Source organism: Rhinopithecus roxellana, chromosome 11 (assembly GCF_007565055.1).
Source record: "Rhinopithecus roxellana isolate Shanxi Qingling chromosome 11, ASM756505v1, whole genome shotgun sequence".
In the NCBI taxonomy this organism is placed as follows: Eukaryota; Metazoa; Chordata; class Mammalia; order Primates; family Cercopithecidae; genus Rhinopithecus; species Rhinopithecus roxellana.
The window spans coordinates 76,973,037-76,993,080 of NC_044559.1; the positions used below are offsets into that span (position 1 = coordinate 76,973,037).

The 20,044-nt window shown below is 45.9% G+C and overlaps 1 protein-coding gene across 1 annotated transcript in view; it reads left to right on the plus strand.

Moving 5' to 3' along the window:
- Positions 1 to 20,044, plus strand: part of TLL2 (tolloid like 2) — a 148,646-nt gene that overhangs the window by 49,492 nt on the left and 79,110 nt on the right. The window contains exon 3 of the mRNA XM_010389582.2: positions 19,378 to 19,455. Coding sequence (XP_010387884.2) covers positions 19,378 to 19,455 — 78 coding nt within the window. The remainder of the gene's footprint in view (positions 1 to 19,377; positions 19,456 to 20,044) is intronic.

Sequence of the window (20,044 nt, forward strand, 5' to 3'; positions counted from 1 at the left end):
GATAAAATCCTAAGATTTTTTTGTAAGGATAAATCAGGTAGTGAGAAAGATTTAATCCCTGAGTGTAGGCAACCCTTTCTGCTTTTCAGAGCTCAGATTTAAATTCAGTGTTCAGTCCTCAAACTGCATTAACTTTGTTTTGGGGTATATTTATTTGCATTTCTGTTTACATTTAAGAATTTTTTATTTCTATTTGAAAACATGTATTATGGATATGTCTTCTCTTAAAAGGAATTGCAAGCCTGTTTGAAAGCAGGTGATGTAGACACTATTGATACAGAAGCAGTATCATGTTAAGCACTGTGCAAGTCCCTTGGTGGAATACACCATTTCTGCCTCCAGGGAGCTTAGAGTTGTTGGATTGATTGCCATCTGGCCACTCTGCTTCCTGCCCTGGGCTTGCGTGCGCTAAGTGAGCAATCCATCCCTGCCTGCACTGCTGCCGTTCACAAGGCCAACATTCTAGGGTGTAGGGGAGCTGGAGTTGTGACAGCTCACAGGTTGAATCTTTCCATGTTCTGGCAGGTGCTGCTGCTTCTTCTCCTTCTTCTCCTTCTTCTCCTTCTTCCTCCTCCTCCTCCTCTTCTTCTTCTCCTTCTTCTTCTCCTTCTTCCTATTCTCCTTCTCATTCTTCTTTTTCTCCGTCTCCTTCTCCTCCTCCTCTTATTCCTCCTCCTCCTCCTCCTCCTCCTCCTTCTTCTTCTTCTTCTTTCTTCTTCTTCTTCTTCTTTCTTCTTCTTCTTCTCCTTCTCCTTCTCCTTCTCCTCCTCCTCCTCCTCCTCCTCCTCCTCCTCCTCCTCCTCCTCCCTCTCCCTCTCCCTCTCCCTCTCCCTCTCCCACTCCCTCTCCTCCTCCTCCTCCTCCTCCTCCTCCTCCTCCTCCTCCTTCTTCCTCTTCCTCTCCTTCTCCCTCTCCTTCTCCTTCTCCTTCTTCCTCTCCTTCTTCTTATTTATTTATTTATTTTTGAGTTGGAATCTGGCTCTGTCACCCAGGCTGGAGTGCAGTGGCACAATCTCGGCTCACTGCAAACTTCACCTCCCAGGATCACATGATTCTCTTGTTCCAGCTTCCCAAGTAGCTGGGATTACAGGTGCCTACCACCACACCTGGCTAATTTTTGTATTTTTAGTGCAGATGGGGCTTCACAATGTTGGCCAGGCTGGTCTTGAACTCCTGACTCAAGCAATCCTACTCTTGACTCAAGCAATCCTCGTGCCTTGGCCTCCCAAAGTGTTGGGATTACAGGCGTCAGCCGCCGTACCTGGCCTGTTCTGGCAGCTTCTACAGAAAAGGTCTCCATTCAGCAGGCTCTGGGCTCCTGCCTCAAAGCTCTGGGCTCCTCTAGTGCCCTGAGAGAGGGCTTGGATGTTCATTTCTTTCTTTGAGTTCCTGGTTGGCTCTTCACTGCCCTGGTTCAGCCCTGACAGAACTCAGTTCTGCTGCCCTGGCTAGTCCACTTATTAGTAGATGACTGTTTTCCATCTATTAGTTTTAACTCATTTGGTCCAACTGACAAACTAATGAGGCCAGGTGACAGGTTCACTTCCCACGTGGGGCCGTGAGCTGTGCCTGCCCTGCTCGATGGCATCCTGTATGTGTAGACCAAGGTCCTGAGGGAACTGGGTGCACTGGTGGCTCAGCATGCACTTGTCACAGCCACTGAGCCTGGCAAAGGCATTTTACATTTGGGTGGTGCTTGAAGCCCCCTCACAACTCTAATTTGTGTCAGTTGTGGAACTAAACAGGCTCCTTCTGCCGTTTCACAGTTGAGGACACGGAGACCCAGAGGAGTCCTTGGCTTGCCTGAGGTCCCGAAGTCTGGTCCGTCATGCTGGGAGAACACAGGTCATGAATCTCAGCTTCAGGTTCTTTCCAGTGCCTGACTACCTGCTGCTGACGGGCTAGCACTGGCCTCTTTCTCAGGGGCTCTCCTTTATTACTCTGAAGTGAACATTGGGTCATGAGAGCTGGCTTCATTTGCTGAGTTCGTTTGCTTTCCTGCTCTGATGCAGTGGGAAGCTGCAGGCTCAATGCCTCAGATGCCATGGCCACAATGAGCACATCAGTGCTGGCTTCGGGAACTACATGGGGGTCCTTGGACCCATTAAATCGAACGCCTCTCCCTTCTGTCTTCTCTAGTGAGGTACAGTTGATCCTCACATATTTCATATTCGAGAATTTGCCTATTGCAAACATTTATTTGTAACCCTAAAAATCAATATTCATGGCACTTTTTTGGTTATTCACAGACATGTGCAAAGCAAGGAAAAATCTGAGTCTCCCAATTTGCATGTTCCCAGCTGAGTCTGGATGATCTGCCTTCTTGTTTCAACTCACATACTGTAAACAAGTGTCCCTCTTCTGCTATATTTAGTGCCATATTTTAAGCATTGTTGTGCTTTTTGTTGGTGATTTTGCTATTTAGCATGGCCCCCAAGTGTAGTGCTGAAGTGCTGACTAGCGGTGTTCCTAATTGCAAGATGGCTGTGATGTGCCTTATGGAGAAAGTCCCTCTGTTAGATAAAATTCATTCAGGCATGAGTTATAAATACCATGCTGTTGGCTGGAAATCCAATGTTAATGACCTAATGATAGATATTAAATTAGATGTCTTTAAACAGAAACACACTTAAAACAAGGTTATGTATCTATCAGTTGATGAAAATGTTGTGACCAGTGTAGTATAGAGTACTATATGTTGTGCAGTATATAGTAGACAGTACTATATTTTATACTAGATTTTATATTGATCCCCTGGGAGCAGTGGTTAGGTGTTCACTAGTTCAGTGAATTTGGACTTCCCAGCCTCCAGAACTATGAGAAATCAATTTCTGTCATTTATCATCCACTGATCTTTATTCACAGCAACTTTAGAGAACATAACTACTGCAAGTAACAATAATTGACAGTGTCTTATTTCTGCAGAACAAAAGTACCTCACTGAATATTCTGCACTGTCTGGAGGTTTTCGTTCTCCATCTCTGCTCCTATGACAACACTAGGGGAAGGAGCAATGAGGCAAAGGGCTGGGCAGGGAGGCAGACCCTCTCAGCTGTGCTCACCACCACAGTGACCACAGGCCAAGGACTACCTCACTGAGCCTCAGTCTCCTCATTTGTAAAATGGGGATAATAATAACTTACAGATAATAATACCTCACAATAACAATGGCCCACACAAATGCAGTGAGAATTAACTGAGATAATATATGCAAGTACTGGTCAATCCAATTCAGTCCACTTCACCTGGGCATATTTTGTCTGCTGTGAACACCATGTGGGTGGAGATGCAGAGGATGTTGCTCCAGTTCTTAAGAAGTAGAGCATCTCATAGAGGTGATAGATGGGGTCACAGAGAATTATACTCTGGGCCTGATATGGTGAGCATCAGGAGCTCCTTGGGGGTGATGACTGTATCTGATTTGCTTTTGTCTGTCTGGTGCCTGGGATGGTGGCTGGCACACAGAGATGCCCTATAGAAGCTTGTCAAATGAGGGAATTAATGCATGAGCACAAGGCCATGGAAGAGATGTAAAAGAAGCACAGAGGACAGAAATGGCTTCATGGAAGAGATTGAGGTGGACCTTGAAGGATTTTCATCAGGGTTGCAGTGCAGGAGGATCATTGCAGGTGGAGGGCAGAGGCTGAACAAAGGCATGGAGGTGAGAACTTGGCAGTGAGAACTGAGCAGCACAGGAAGTGTAGAGTCCAGAGTGGTTGGCAGGAGGGTGGGACATGGGAGTTGGGGAGAGAAGTTGGAAAAGCATGCTAGGATCAGACTCAGGCAGAGCTTGGGCTGAGGCCTTGTGCCTCCCCTCTGTAGGTTGCCCTCATCTCTACTTCCATGTGTGGAAGGTCTTTGCCACTCCCCTCCTGTCTTTCCATCCAGATCAGTCAACCCTTCTCCAGGCAGCCTCCGGATGCCCACATTGCTTCCTCTTTCTCCCACACTGGACCACAGGCTCTGCCTGAGGTATGTGAATTCTCATGTATTGGTGCATTCCCAGTGCCTAGTCCTGCAATGGGCACATTTTAGATGCATAACAAACTTGGTGAATAAATGACTGCTCACACAATGAAAAGTCTACTTCTACTAGACTCTTCATGATTGAGCCACACCATTAAATTTTTTATTTTGCTAATTTAACAGCTGGAAAGTGGTACCTTGTTTTTGCTTTTATCTTCATCTCCCAAGGCTAAATGTCTTCTACATGATTATCTACTCCCTTAGTTGGCTAGGGCTGCCATAATAGCATGTCATAGACTGGGTGACTGATAAATGACAGAAATTGATTTCTCACAGTTCTGGAGGCTGGGAAGTCCAAGATCAAGGTGCTGGCAGGTTCAATGTCTGTGGAGCGCCTGCTTCCTGGTTCATAGATGGTATCTTCTTGTGGTACCATGGAAGAAGGGACGAGAGAGTTCTCTGGGATCTCTTTTATAAGGGCACTGTATTAGTCTGTTCTCACATTGCTATAAGGAACTACCTGAGACTGGGTGATTTATGAAGAAAAGAGGTTTAATTGACTCATAGTTCCACAGGCTGTACAGGAAGTATGGCTGGGGAGTCCTCAGGAAACTTATAAGGAAGGCAAAGAGAAAACAGGCACATCTTCACATGGTGGCAGGAGAGAGCGAAAGAAGGTGGAAGTGCTACACACTTTTAAACAACCAGATCTTGTGAGAACTCACTCACTATCATGAGAACAGCAAGGGGGAAGTCTGCCCCCATGACCCAATCACCCCCACCAGGCCCTTCCTCCAACACTGGACATTACAATTTGACATGAGATTTGGGAAGGGACACAAAGCCAAAACATATCAGGCATGAGCCCATTCATGAGGACTGATCCCTCGTGACCTCTCAAAGGTCCCATCTCCAGATACTGTCACATTGGAGGGTTACAATTTCAACATATGAATTTTGAGGGGGCACAAAAACATTCAGTCTATATATAGCATCTACTAAATTAGAATTTCTTCTGTGATATGTTTACCAATTTCCCCTGTACATGTGTCTATTTGATACAAAGTTTTTCTCCTTGATTTGCATGGGCAAATTATATAATATGGATAGTAACCATTTATTATCTTCAACACAGATATTTTCCCTTGTATGAGTGTTTGTTTTCATTTTGGGAAATTACTCAACACATACAAAGGTTTTGAAATATTATACAAACTTTTAAGGCTTTTGAAGTTAAATATGTCAAACCAAATTTTCTTAAACTTCTAAACTTAAAAAATTATTCATACTGTAGCTTTGGGAAATAACTTATTTTTTGGTAGGGTTTTTCCATATGGTTTGTTTGTACTTGAAATTTCTTTCTTATACTTTCAATCCATTTGGGTTTTACTTTGGGGTAGGATTGACACCCCCCAGTTTCTAAATAATAATCTCAATGCCATCTATTTCATATTTTACCTGTGTCTGTGATGTCTCCCCTATCACGTGTGTGTTTGTTTTGTTTTGTTTTGAGATGGAGTCTTGCTCTGTTGCCTAGGCAGGAGTGCAGTGGTATGATTTCCGCTCACTGCAAGCTCCGCCTCCCTGGTTCACACCATTCTCCTGCTTCAGCCTCCCAAGTAGCTGGCACTACAGGTGCCTGCCACCACGCCTGGCTAATTTTTTTTGTATTTTTGGTAGAGATAGGGTTTCACCATGTTCGCCAGGATGGTCTCGATCTCCTGGCCTCGTGATCCACCTGCCTCGGCTTCCCAAAGTGCTGGGATTACAGGCATGAGCCACTGTGCCCGGCCCCCACAGTGTGTTTTTATATATAGGGTTGGCATTTATATCCAGCCATCCATGTGTTTTTTCATTTTAGCTGCTATATATTTTATATATGTATATGTATATATATATATATATATATATATATATATATATATATATTTTTTTTTTTTTTTTTTTTTTTTTTTTTTTTTTGTGACAGGATCTTGCTCTGTCACTCAGGCTGGAGTGAAGTGGCACAATTTTGGCTCACTGCAACCTCCACCTCACAGATTCAAGTGATTCTTCTTTGCCTCAGCCTCCTGAGTAGCTGGGATTACAGGGGTGTGCCGCCACGCCCAGCTGATTTTTGTATTTTCAGTGGAGACGGGGTTTCACTGTGTTGGCCAGACTGGGCTCAAACTCCTGATCTCAAGTGAGCCACCTGCCTTGACCTCCCAAAGTTCTGGGATTACAAGTGTGAGCCACTGCACCCGGCCTTGTGTGTTTTAATATTTGGTGGGTACATCCTTCTTCATTGCCCTTGCTCTTGATTTTTTGAAATTTCTTGAGGAGTCTCACTATTTATTCTTCTTGATGAATTTAAGGAACACTTTCTACAAAAACATGAGAGGATTCCAGCAAAATCCTCTTAGAATGTAGGTCATGATTGCATTAAACCCATAACTTCATTTGGGGAAAATGACACATTCATAGCATTTACCCCTTCCATTGAGGAACATGGAATCTCTCTCTGTTACTTATTTATCACTTTCATAAATTGCAATAAAAATGCATAATTCTCCTCTTGCAGTTATACACATTTCCTACTAAAGTTATTCCAAGTCTCTTATGTTGATCACTGTGACTGGGCTCTCTTTTGTCCTTGTTTTTTCCTTGTTTTTAAATTTTTTTGCAGAGACAAGGGTCTTGCAATGTTGCTCAGGCTGGTGTTGAACTCTTGGCCTCAAGTAATCCTCCCACCTTGCCCTCCCAAAGTGCTGGAATTATAGGTGTGAGCCACCGCTCCTGGCCAAATTTTCCTTTCTATTGACAGATTTCTTTTTTCTTTTTTATTCTTTGACAGAATCTTGCTGTGTTGCCCAGGCTGGAGTGCAGTAACATGATTTTGGCTCACTGCAACCTCCGCCTCCTGGGTTCAAGCAATTCTTCCACCTCAGACTCCCTAGTAGCTGGGACTACAGGTGTGTGCCACCACGCCTGGCTAATGCTTTTTTGTTGTTGTTGTTGTTTTAGACTAAGTCTCATTCTTGTCCCTCAGGCTGGAGTGCAATGCTGCAATCTCGACTCGCTGCAACCTCCTCCTCCTCCGAGGTTCAAGTGATTCTCCTGCCTCAGCCTCCTGAGTAGCTGGGATTACAGGTGCACACCACCATGCCCAGCTAATTTTTGTATTTTTAGTAGTGACCTTGTTTCTCCATGTTGGGCAGGCTGGTCTCGAACTCGTGACCTCAGGTGACCCACTCGCCTTGGCCTCCCAAAGTGCTGGGATTATAGATGTGAGCCACCATGCCTGGCGGACACATTTTAGTGTGAAGAATGGCCAAGTGGGTGCCTTTGTCAGGTCTCTGAGAGCGAAGCAAGGCTTTCCCTTCATCTCCTCCCATCCAGGAGGATAGTGGTCGTCTCATCACCTGAGCAGCTCTCCTCCCCCTCCCCACAGTGCTGCCAAACCTCGGAACATCATGGTTTCTTGCCTGGCGAGCAGCATCCACGTCCTGCTGGCCTCACATCCTATAGCCTCCCTTTTCCCCATTCCCCCATCCCCAGTACTCCCACCCCAATCCCCAGCAGCCACCACCTCCTGTAGGCCAGGCACCAGGCACCGTCCGAGAGCTGGGGAAGCACCAGCAAAGGAGATGGAGCTTGCATTTTAGAAGGTGTGGGCGAGGCAGACAATAAAAATGTAAGCAAATAAATGAGATCATGGCTGATGATGCCCAGTGGGCATGAAGGAAACAAATGGAGGCTGAGAAGTTTATTCTAGAATCTTCCTCCTAGGCTTTTAGCCTCCAGTCCAATTTTTGGCCTTCAGCATCTCTGGGAAGAATTTAACTAGTGTCCCGCTGTGTGCCCAGATCCCTGCTGCCCCTTCCTCTTCACCCTCAGCTGTGAAGGCTGTGGTCTGATCTCCCCACCCTACCCCCAAGCATTTCTATGGCTCCACAGCCACCATACCCAACTCCTTCCTGCTTCAGAAAGCACCCCACTTAGAAACTTCTGGAAGTCTACATGAACTAGAGGCCCCTTAAGAATCCCCTGAGAACCCTTGAGGAAAAGGAGTTTCCCTCTACATTTTCACTGAACCAAAAAGAGCCAGGCCCCAGTGGCTGTTCAGCTGACAGTTGTTTCTGTGAAGGAAGGAGCAGCTACTTCCTTCCTGTCTGGCTTCCCTTCCCTCTCCCTTTTCTCCGACTAAATGAAACCAGAATGTGCTCTGAACACCCTGCTAAAGTCTGGACCATGGGGTAGGACAGAGACAAGCTGTCATTCAGCCAGGTGAGTTCCGGGCAGTCCTGCATAGAGGGAGGCTGGGGTGCAGCAGGCTGGGGCCTGGGAAAAGCTTTCCCTGAGGAGGCAGGGAGGCTGGTTTCAGCTGTGGTCCTGCCCACAGCCTAGGCTGCAGTGTGGTCACCAAGATACAGGAGGTTGAGGCTTGGACAGGCGACCCAAAGAATAATCATCAGTAAGGCCATGTCTGGGTCCCTCAATGTACCAGACATAGCATCAGGTGCTGCTCACAACCTGAAAAGTTAGCACCTATTATACCGATTTGTATGGATGAGAAGATTGAGGCTCAGAGAAATTAGGTATTATGCCAAAACTACTGGGGTCAGAAAGGCTGTGCTACCAAATTGGACGTGTTGTTTCCCTTCTGTGTTCTATCCTAAATGACTCCCTCCCATCTCTGTTTGTTGAAAACCTTCTTCTCCTTAATGCTGCCTCCAGCAAGCTCCCCTGGGGACCAGGTTGGGAGTATGAGTTCCTTCACCAGGTTGCTTGCACTGTTCTTTGTGCCTTGTGGCTCCTGCAGGCGGGCAGTGCCTGGGTCACAGCTGTGTCTCTCACATACCCTGGCACATTGTGGATCTGATTTGATTTGAGGCAGGTGGTGAGCCCTGGCCAGAGGTCTGCACCTTGGATGGCTCCGAGGGCGTCCAGTGGTTCTGAGCTCAGCGGGAACTGAAGGGACCCTCCTTTATGTCTGGAGGGGACAGCTTTCTATTCCTGAGGAAGGACCTGCTCAGTCTTCAAGGACTTCTGGTCTGATTCCTGGTTTGGGGGCTGAGAGGTCTGACTGTCCGTACCCTTAGGGCAGCCCCCTGGTGGAATGGGGTTACCCTGGGGAGGCAGAGAGCGGGTTACCAGGGACAGCTTCCCTGGGGACTCAGGCCTCATTTGTCATCTGCCTTCTTCTCCTTGCCAGCTCCTCTCTTCTCTTCCTTAGAGGCCCTGCCCCGTCTCCTGGGAACTTCACACCTCAGAATACACACATGTGTCTGTGAGCCTTCAGAATCATCCCTGAGATATGCACTCTGAAAGATCTCCTTGTGAAGGTGACCTTTTGTCTTGCCCAGGGAACAAGGAGCTAGGATTTTCCTGACCTTTCCTATTGGGATATTTGCTATCGAGGATTGAGGCTGGAATCTCTAGCCTTGTATTATAAAGGCTATCGGTAGAGTCAGATGGGCCTGGGATTGAATCTGGGTTTTGCCTCTTACTACCTGTGTGCCTATTGGTGAGTTATTTAATGTTTTCTAATCCTCACTTCTCTCATTTGTAACTAAAGCTAGTGATAGACTCTACCTCACAGGACTGTGCTTAAGAACTAAATGAGGAAATGCTCATAAGGTAGCAAGCACAGTCCTTGGCACATACAAAATAACCAATAAACACGATCAGTTTCCTCAGTGAAGCCCTAGCCTGCAATTTGGAAGCCATTATGTTACTGAAAAGGGGTCCCGATCCAGACCCCAAGAGAGGGTTCTTGGATCTTGCACAAGAAAGAATTTGAGGTGAATCCGTAAAGTGAAAGCAAGTTTATTTGTAAAGTAAAGGAATAAAAGGCAGAGAAGCCCAAAAGGGTTGCTGGTTGCCCGTTCTTATGATTATTTCTTGATAATATTCTAAACAAGGGGTGGATAATCCATGCCTCCCCGTTTTAGACCATATAGGGTAACTTCCTGACGTTGCCATGGCATTTGTAAACTGTCACGGTACTGGTGGGAGTGTAGCAGTGAGGATGACCAGAGGTCACTTTCATGGCCATCTTGGTTTTGGTAGGTTTGGGCTGGCTTCTTTACCACAACCTGTTTTATCAACAAGGTCTTTATGACCTGTATCTTGTGCTGACCTCCTATCTCATCCTGTGACTAAGAATGCCTTCACCTCCTGGGAATGCAGCCAGTAGGTCTCAGCCTTATTTTACCCATCCCCTATTTGAGATGCAGTTGCTGTGATTCAAACACCTCTGACAATTACCCAGTATATCTTGGCCAATCAGCTTCACTGTCCCAGGGATAACAGGATGACTCCATATAACCTAGTCACTTGAGTCCTTTCTTAGAGTATATCTTTAATAAATTATTTATTTATTTATTTATTTATTTATTATTTTTTTGAGATGGAGTCTAGCTCTGTCACCCAGGCTGGAGTGCAGTGGCATGATCTCGGCTCACTGCAAGCTCTGCCTCCTGGGTTCACGCCATTCTCCTGCTTCAGCCTCCCGAGTAGCTGAGACTATAGGTGCCCACCACCACGCCTGGCTAATTTATCATTAGTTAATTTTTTTACTGCTATTTGATATCTCACATTGTTATGGGCAAGCACCATATGGAGAAAGGTTTACAGAAATACCATGCCTGGGGAACAGTGGGAAGCCTTCCTTTCACTATCAATGACTGTCCATGGGTTCTCAGCCTAAACTTGGTTTTGTTAAATCTGCTTTAAGAAGAACTTGAACTTCTTCCTCAGCTTGTGGTGCTTCAGGTATAAAATATGGCTTATTGTTTCAATCTATACTGCTCCTTCAGACTTCAGAACAGTTAGAGTCAATAAGGAGAATAATAATAGCTATGATCACTAACTCAATGAGTGCTGATTACAGGCCAGGCATTGTTTTCCGCCTCGGATGTATTCTGTCTCTCAATCCTCATAACAACCCTATAAGGAGGGATGGTTTGATATACAGCAATAAATAATGGGCACAGCCAAGAAGCCAAGGCCATAAAAGATGTAATAGATAATGGACCAGGTAGACAAGGATACCTGGAGTCCAGGGGCCAGGGGAGAACTGGAGGTTTGATGCCAGGTGAGCAACAGAGGTACTCTAAGAGATGCCTAAGGGGAAGGTCTGGCAGTCACTCATCCAACAACCAGAGAACAGGGAGAATGCAGATGCAGGCATGCAGGAGGAGAGGAGGGTCCAACACCAAGCAAAATGGACTTCTGGCTGAAGGCACTGGAAACAGCTCAAATTTGCATGAGGGCCTCTGCCTGGGGGCAGGAACAAATTCCCAGACCTCATCAGCCAGTGCCAGGACCCAGGCAGGAGCCAGTGATCTTGACTAGAGAATGGGAGATGGGATCTCAGAAGAGCCCTCCCAGCACTGTCTGAGAGAAAGCACCGGCAGATTCCATCTCATTCCCCCTCAAAAGCTTATCTTTCCTCCATCTTGCCAAGGTGTGGACTCGGTATTTTTTTCCAGTGATCAGAGCAGAAAAGCAGGAAAAAAAAAAGATTGGACTACAACTTTTCCATCTGCATAAACACAACTATGTTTCTTTACCATCAGAAAAAGGTTTCCCTGACAACTGTGTGTGTGTGTGTGTGTGTGTGTGTGTGTGTGTGTATGTGTGTGTGTGTGTGCAGGCGCACACTACAAAGTGCAGGCATAGCGTATAATGTAATCTAGTTCTTTTAAAAAATAAGCCTCTATTTCCCGATTATAAAGTAATATGTTGAACAAAATTTGGAAATTACAAAAGTATATAAGAAAATAAAATTCACCCCAGAGTCACGAACCAGAGATAATCACAGTGGACAGTGTGGTGATTTCCATCCAGCATTTTTTCCATATTTTTGTTGCATTTTTTTTTAAAGAAAAGATGGAATCATACTGGATTCTATTGAATTTATACTGAATTTATATTGAATTATATTACCTAACCTGTTTTTTGACTTATAATCTGAGCACTTTCCCACCTAGTAAACTTTCTTCTAAAACACTTTAAAAGGTTACATAGTGTTCTATTATATCATAATTTATTTTACCACCCCCACTGGGGGTGTGGTTGCTATAGCCTTTTTTATTATACAAAATGTTGAGATGAACATCCTTTGACTTCATTGCCAATTAATTCTTTAATACAGGTATCTAGAAGTCATGTTATTGCCTGTTTTATTTATTTTCATTTTATTTTTTTGAGACAGAGTCTCATTTTATCATCCAGGCTGGAGTGCAGTGGCGTGATCTCAGCTCACTGCCACTTTCACCTCCTGGGCTCAAATGTTTCTTGTGCCTCAGCCTCCTGAGTAGCTGTAATTACAGGTGAGCACCACCGCGCCTGGCTAATTTTTGTATTCTTAGTAGAGACTGGGTTTCGCCATGTTGGGCAGGCTGGTCTTGAACTCCTGACCTCACGTGATCCACCCACCTCAGTCTCCCAAAGTGCTGGGATTATAGACCTGAGCCACTGCACCCAGCCTTATTGCCTGTTTTAAAAGATTTTGATTAGTCCTGTGAAATTACCTCATGAAGTGTTACCAATTTATAGCCCTCCTTCACCAGAAGTGTATAAGCATTCCCATTTTATTATACACTTGCCAATATTAAATCATTTCATAAACAAAATATGGCAATGATCTTTTAACTCATTTTCCCTTTCCCTCCTGCAGCATATGAAATTTGGCGTGGATATGGAAGTTACTTGGCATTGAACTGCTTAAGATTACACATTGATTGCTTTAGTGCTGTAGTGATTGTCTTGTTCATTCCTGAATCAGCCTTTTAAAAGGGCTTTGCCTTTTCATTTTTTTTCTAATGAATAATGAAAACCTCACCTGATTGATGTGCCTTTCAGGTAATTTTCCCACAAAGTTGTGCAGATGTTTCATTCATTCATTCATTGGCCTTCCCTGGGATGCTTGCTCCCGCCACACCTGTACCCGTCTAGGGTAGAGGGCAGGCTTTGTGAGCATGGATTCTGGAGTCAGACGGACCCGCCTTGAAATGCACATTCAATCGTCGACTACCTGGGTGACCTTGAACAACTTATTCATGAGCCTCGGTTTTCTCCTCCTTAGAAGAGGAATAACAGTAATTATTTACAGGATCGCTGTGCAGATTACATGTGACCTAAGGGCCCAGCAAATTAAGAAGGCCTAAGACATGGTCAGAAAGCTAAGACTCAAGGGCCTTGCTCCAGCTGGCCCTGAGCTGGACCCATGTCCCTCTTGCTCGCAAGCCCCAGCTCCAGCCGCATTGAACTCTTACTTTCCCTCCTCAGGATTTTTTCCTTGCAGTTTTCATTTGTTTGTTTTTTGCTAGAATACTGTCCCCAGATGGATATCCACCTCTCATCACTTAGCTCAAATGTCACCGACTCTGAGAAACCCTCCCAGGACTCCCATCCATCCCCCACTGCTCTGACATACAACTGTGTTTTAGTTTCCTCAAAGTGCTTAATCCCACGAAATGATCTCATTTTTTAATTGTTAATTTCCACCCCCTCCATCAGAATGCAGGCACCAAGAGGGCAGGCACTGCCTGCAGGAACCCAGCACGGTGCTGCCCAAAGCAGGTGCTCCACCAAGGCGTACTGAATGAATGGAGTAGGAATAAAGCGATTTTTAGGATCTTGTGCTGGATATATATTTTTTCTTTTTCTTAAAGTAAAGCACTGCAGTTTTATGATAGATTTAGCTCTCATGGGTCAAAGTTGTAAATAAAGTATTAAAAAGTGAGTAAACATGAGAGCTAAGGCTGCCATCCTGCAAGGTTTCTTTAGTATGTAATGTCTATGAAGGTCTTTGATATCAGACTGATATGGAGAGAATCTCAGCTTCTCCACCCAATGGCAGTGTGTCCCTAGTGATATCTTAACTGCTCTAAGCCTCAGTTACCCTGCATATAAAATGGGAATAATACCCACCTTAGAAGGTTGGCTTGGGGATTAAATAGAGAACATATGTGAGGTACCCGCAAAGAATTGGCATTTAAAGTTAAATGCTGGCAGTTAAAAATTGGTAGGTATTCTTGTGTACAAGAGAACCAAGGACCAAGTAATGTTAGTCTTTAAGAATAAGAGATGAAAGGAATAATTAATATAGAGTTTTGGTTATGAATTATATTAATGAATATGAATTCACAGTCACTGTTGTTCAGATGGGCAATATTGATCTAATGGTACAAGGCTTTGCCCCTCGGGCTTTGGAAAAGCCCATCTCTTTCTGCCTAGATGTCTTTGGGTGTATACAGTTAATATTTCATTAATTATGGTGGAGGGGCGTTGTGTGTACATCAATGTCTCATATGATGCATCTAATTAAGGCACTTTTTGTTGAGAGCGGAAGAAAATTGGGCTTTCCCAAAGAAAAGCAGCTTGCTCCCAAAGTTGCTAACAGATTGCTTCTTAATTGAACTTGGGAGGTGAATTATATGGTGAATTAGAAAAAAGAACAACTCTGAATTTAGTGAATTGTTCCATAAAGGAAACTGTGGGATTGAATTGCAAATGCTGGACAGAAACATTTCAGCCTGGCCCATGCATCACGGGCTGCTGACCTCTGCTGTGTTTCAGTGAGAGCTTGAACAGGCCCAGAGCTCTCTTTTCAAGGCCTGGAGGGCATTCTTTCCCAGAGACCAGCTGTAAGCCTGGGTTTCTTATGCAAAGGAGACGTTTGAATAAACCTCTGTGACTAATGAAATCTGCAAGGTCTTTGCATATCCTCTCACTGAAGAGGTAATTAAGCAAAGATCAAATATGGGGATATATACGTATTTTTTTTAAGCATTTTTTTTTGTCTTGCAATCACACCCAAGGAAAAATACATCCCCATACCCTGAAAGCTCTCCCCTCCTTGCCCTCAGTCTTTGTCTGCCTCAGGCTGTTTCTGTCTTCCTCATTCTATGGTGCCTGCAGCTGCAGTTATAGCCAGAGCCACACCTGTCGTACTCGTTTGCCAGTTTTTATTGAAACAGAGAAACACTTTTCATCGATTTCGATGTGTGACATGGCTTTTCCTAGTGTTCAAAGTATGTATCTCCAAGTCCATGTCTTCCATTCCTGGTGAGCTCAGGAGGAGAGAGGTGGGGAGTAAGAAAATAGCACAAGGTGAGGCTTCCTCTTACAGGGTGCTCTGAGTGGCAAATCTAAACCTTGGCTGCACCTTAGAATCACCTGGGGAGCTCTTTAAACTTCCATTCCCAGGCCATGCCCCAGACCAATTAAATAAGAACCTTCCGGGGGGGGTGGGACCCAGGCACTAGTATTTTTTTAAAGGCTTCCCAGGTGATTCAAATTGCAGCCAAAGTTGAGAGCCATTGTTCCAAGAATAGCTGCCTCCTTCTCTCCGTAAAAGCTGATAAAGACAATTTTTTTCCAACAGTTAAGCTGAGTTAGAAATGATTGATTTCTCTTTTTAAACACTGCCTATGTGACTCGTATGTCCATCCATCCATCCATCCATCCATCCATCCATCCATCCATCCATCCATCCATCCATGCATTCATTCACCCACCTACCCATCCATCCATCCCTTCATCTATCCATTCCATATTTTACTCACTACCTGCCATGTGCCAGGCCTGGTGCTGGGTATTCATTGTCAGACAAAGCAAAATCCCTTCCTTCAAGATGTGAAAAGTTAAATCATGGGGAACTGAGTAAATGGATCCCAGTACCTTGTGGAGAGGGTGGTGAATAAGTCCAGAGGCTGTGGGAACAGAGAGAATGACTTTTACCCCAAGAGAAGCAGGGGGGCAGACGCTCAGAGGAAGTGATGTCTACATGGAGACTTGAAGGACCAGTAGGGTTTGGCCAGATGAAGAGGTGGGTGTGGTTAAGGAAGGTGTGCAATAAGAGGAAAATAGAAAGCCAAGGCACTCTAAGTCACTTAATGCAGCTGAGCACAGAGTGGCAGTGGAGGGAGTAGGAGAGGAGGCTTGAGGCACCAGGTGGAGGAGGCTGGCAGGGCCATATCACTAAGGGCCTCATCAGTGGTGTTAGGAGGTGGAATCTATCCCAAGGGCAGCAGGGAGCCATGGAAGGGTTTTCACCAGGAGAGTGGCCAAGCCACACTAACTCCAGGTAGGTCCCCGGTAGACAGTGCTAGAAGCACTGTTGATAAGGACAGAGGAGGGCTCTATATTCTTAACTGCCATGGCTCCAACCTCATCTCAAGCTGAGCTAGACCCATGACTTCATATGTCTTCTTACAGACCTCCTGGATGGGCAATCCCTTGTATCCCCTGGGAATAAGCAGCCTCTACCAGGCACCTCCCTTGTTCTCTTCGTTCTTTCTATGACTGAGGCTGGGGAGAAGGAGTACAAGCTTGGGGGTCAGACAGGACCCACCTCCAGCCATCATCTTTGCTAACTCTCTCTGCTTCCTCAAGACAAGCAAGTCATTTCACCTCTTGGAGCCTTGTTTCCTCATCTGTTCATGGTCCTTTTGTTGCTAGGTCTTCATGAGACTACAAATATAAAACTGAAGGTGAGGAAAAGCACTTGGCACTGTTCCTGGCACATGGTTTGCACCGTAATTGGGACTTAGTAAACACTAATTCTTTCCCCCCTCCATCACTGGGGGGCACTTGGTCTCCCCACTCCTATTCACTACTTATTATCCCTGGCATATACAAAACCAGTGCAGTTACAAAGCCCTTTCATGTCCTCTGGTTCCCATCTAGTTCACTCAGAATAAAAGCCAAAATTCTGAATGGCCTGCAAGGCCCCACATGAGCAGATCCTCCAAACCCTCCACTGCCTGCTGATCTCATCATCTCCTTCTCTCTTCCTCACTCATTCCATTCCGGTCGTACCCACCTCCCCCTACCAAGCACACTCCCACCCCGGGGCCTTTGCACTTGCTGTTCACATAGTTTGAAATGCTTCTCTCCAGATATCCACCTACGTCCTCCAGACCTAAATATCTGGTTCACTATTTGTTTGTCATTTGCTCCCCTACCCTTCATCAAAATATAATTTCCGTGAGGTCAGGGTACAGTTTCTTCTGCATTGTATCCCAAGCAGTAGACACAGCGTCTGGCCTGTAGCAGGTGTTGGATAAATATTTGTTGAATGAACAAATGCCTAAACAAACCATTATCTCATTTGGTCCTCGCAATAGCCCATTTGACAGATGGAAAATACTAACACCCAAGTTCCTCACCGCAGTTGCACAGCTGAGTGAAGCTGAGCTAGACCCAGAGCATCGGCCCCAGCTGGCCTCCACGCCACAGGTGGTACATTCCTCTGCTGCTGAGCGATTTCATACCATCAGGATTTCCCCTGACCTTTAGCCTGAGAGGAAATGATATCGCCGCAACTGGATGAATACCCAAAGGGCCAGGAGCTGGCAGCGAACACCCGGCAGCTGCAGGGAGTGTGTGAGTGGATTCCAGGTTGGCCCGGAGGCAGCGGAACGAGCAGGATGCAGGCGTGGAGCCTCCCATCTCCACCTGGCTGTAGCGGGACCTTCTCTACAGGAGACCTGGCAGTTGCACCCACTGCCCAGGTCACGGTCACAGAGAGGGAAAGTGGTGGCCTGCATGTGAGGAGTTGGGAGCAGGATCACGTGGCTGTCTGCAGGGTCATCCAGGCCCAGGGGTTGGGCTCGTGGTGCCACGTGAGCCTTGGTTGAGTAGTGCGGGAAGCCTTTATCTGTGGGGACAGGGAAGACCACTGGGTGTCTGAGCAGGAGACTGTGTCCTGAGCCCTCAGCTTCCCTGATGGGCTGGGCAACCCTGGGCTAAACATTTTGTGTCTCAGTTCTCTCCTCTGCAAAATGGGATTACACATGAAGTGTTCTAATCAGGGTTAAAGGGGAGACTGGGAAACTGACTTGTAAGCTATAAGTTTCTAAATAAATGCAAGGAATAATTGTTTTGTTTAAACATATTCAGTTGTTTTGATGTAGTTTTGTGTGTGTAATAGTCTCTCCTGGACATAGTCTTTGTCCTCAAATCTGCTGCCTGGTGTCACTACCCACCCAGTTATTCGAACTCCAAGGACAGGTGGCATTGGTGGCCCCTCTCTTTCCTCAGATCGAATCCACCAGCCCTACCTGCAAGCTCTGCCTATGACTCTTCCCTAATACGACAGGTCTCAGCACCTCCACTGCAGTGTCCGGCCCACACCACCACCCTGTCTCACCTGGACCCTTGCAAGGCTCCTGACTGTTCAGCCTGCTTCTGCGTTTGTCTGCCTGTGTCCCAGAGCAATCTTGGTAAAACACAGATAAAAACACATTCCTCTCCTGCTTTAAACCCTCTGCAGGGTTCCTGTGACAAAGAGAATAAAGTCACAAAACACAGCCTGGTTGGCAAGGCCCCGTGGACCTGCCTCCCTCTCTAGCCCTGTTTCTACTTGCCCACCGCGGCTGTGCCTCTCATGACAAGCTCAATCCCCATCTAGGCTCCTTCTGGATCCTTCCCCTGTGGAGGATGCTCTGGCCAGATCTCCCCATGGCCAGATCCTTCCTGCCTTTCAGATCTCACTGCCATCCCACCTCCCCGAGGCCCCTCTCCAACTATCAGATAAGCAGCTCCTCCCATCACATTCTATCACATACTGGATTTGATCTTCTTCAGAGCATTTTCCAAACCTGCAATGATCTCATTCATGAATTTACTTACCTGTGGTTTATGGTCCAACTTTACATTTAGAATGGACATGTCTTGATAGCAGGAACTCACCTGCCTCATTCACTGCTGGATCCATGGTGCCTGGAACTGCCCCTGGCCCATAGTAGGTCAAATGTATTTGGTGATTGGCCACATTCCTGGTAGAGACAAATGTTAACACAGTTTATAAATGATGGCTACTGGCAAACATGTACAAGCATCATTGTCCTTCGTGAACAGAGTGTCTATGGAGTCTAATTTATAAGGTCAACACAGTAGGTTCCTACACGGAGACTTACCCAACAGAGGAAACCCGAACGCCAAGAGAGTGCACAGGGTAACAAAGGCAGCAGTCACGGGACACATCGAGTATTCAGCAGCACTGGGCACATCTCCCTGCGTTCTGCACCACACAGACTCCAGGCCCAGAGAGGATGCTATTTGCATTTGGCCTTTCTTATGGAGGTTGAGGGGGTGAGGAAGCTGATTTTGGGGTTGCCTGGTAACTTTGTAAATTTGATTCTGGGTGCCCTTGAGCTGATCCAGCAGAGTTATTCTTTTATTAATTTGTGAATGATGTGTGTGGTTATTTAAAAAAGCAGGTTTGTTTTTGCTCTCACATCTAGAATAGTGTGGGGCCATGTGGTAAGGGCTCAGTTGATTTGTGGAACGAAGCTTACGGATCCACAGTGATTCTGCTCATCCCCAGGTGACCAGGTTTGCTCCCTCATCCCTTGGTGCTCATGCAGAGAAGGCTGATGTGTCCTCACGCCTCTTTCTTCTCCATTCCTCTAGGTGGGTTTGAAGAGCAGGCATCTGAGAGCAGCCCAAACGCCACAGCCACGGACACTGGCACCAAGAAAGCTGGAAAGGGTAATGTGAGCCCTCACCAGGTCTTTGGGTACCTTGTTTTCTCTCAGTTGTGGAAAAATACATGTGACATAAGACTTACTATTTTAAAGCATAGCCTTTAATGGCATTAAGTACATTCACAATGCTATGTAATCATTACCCCTATTGAGTTCCAGAACGTTTTCATCACCCCTAAAGCAGACTCTGTACTCATTAAGCAGTCACTCCCATTCTCCCTTCCCTAGTGCCTGGCCTTGGATAGCTCTTATGGAATCTTTTCCTATCTCAGTGGCTGAAATGGACTAGAAGCACTGAAGTCTGTGGATGTAAGCGGGGCTGGCATGCTGCCAGTGACAGGGATGGAAGGGCAGCATTTAGTGGTCAGGAACAGTATGGCTCTCAGATAAACTCTGCTCTCTTGGCTGGACTTTTCTGCCTTGTGCATGGCTCGTGAGTCGAAGCCCCTGAAGACCTGGGAGGGGCCGATTATGTGGCTTTGGGAACTGAGTGTCTGAGAGAATGAATGGGTGAGGGAGGCAAAGAAGAAAAATAAAACTGGAGTGGGGATTGCGAGGGAGGTGTAGACTAGAGACCCCATGGGCTACTAAGT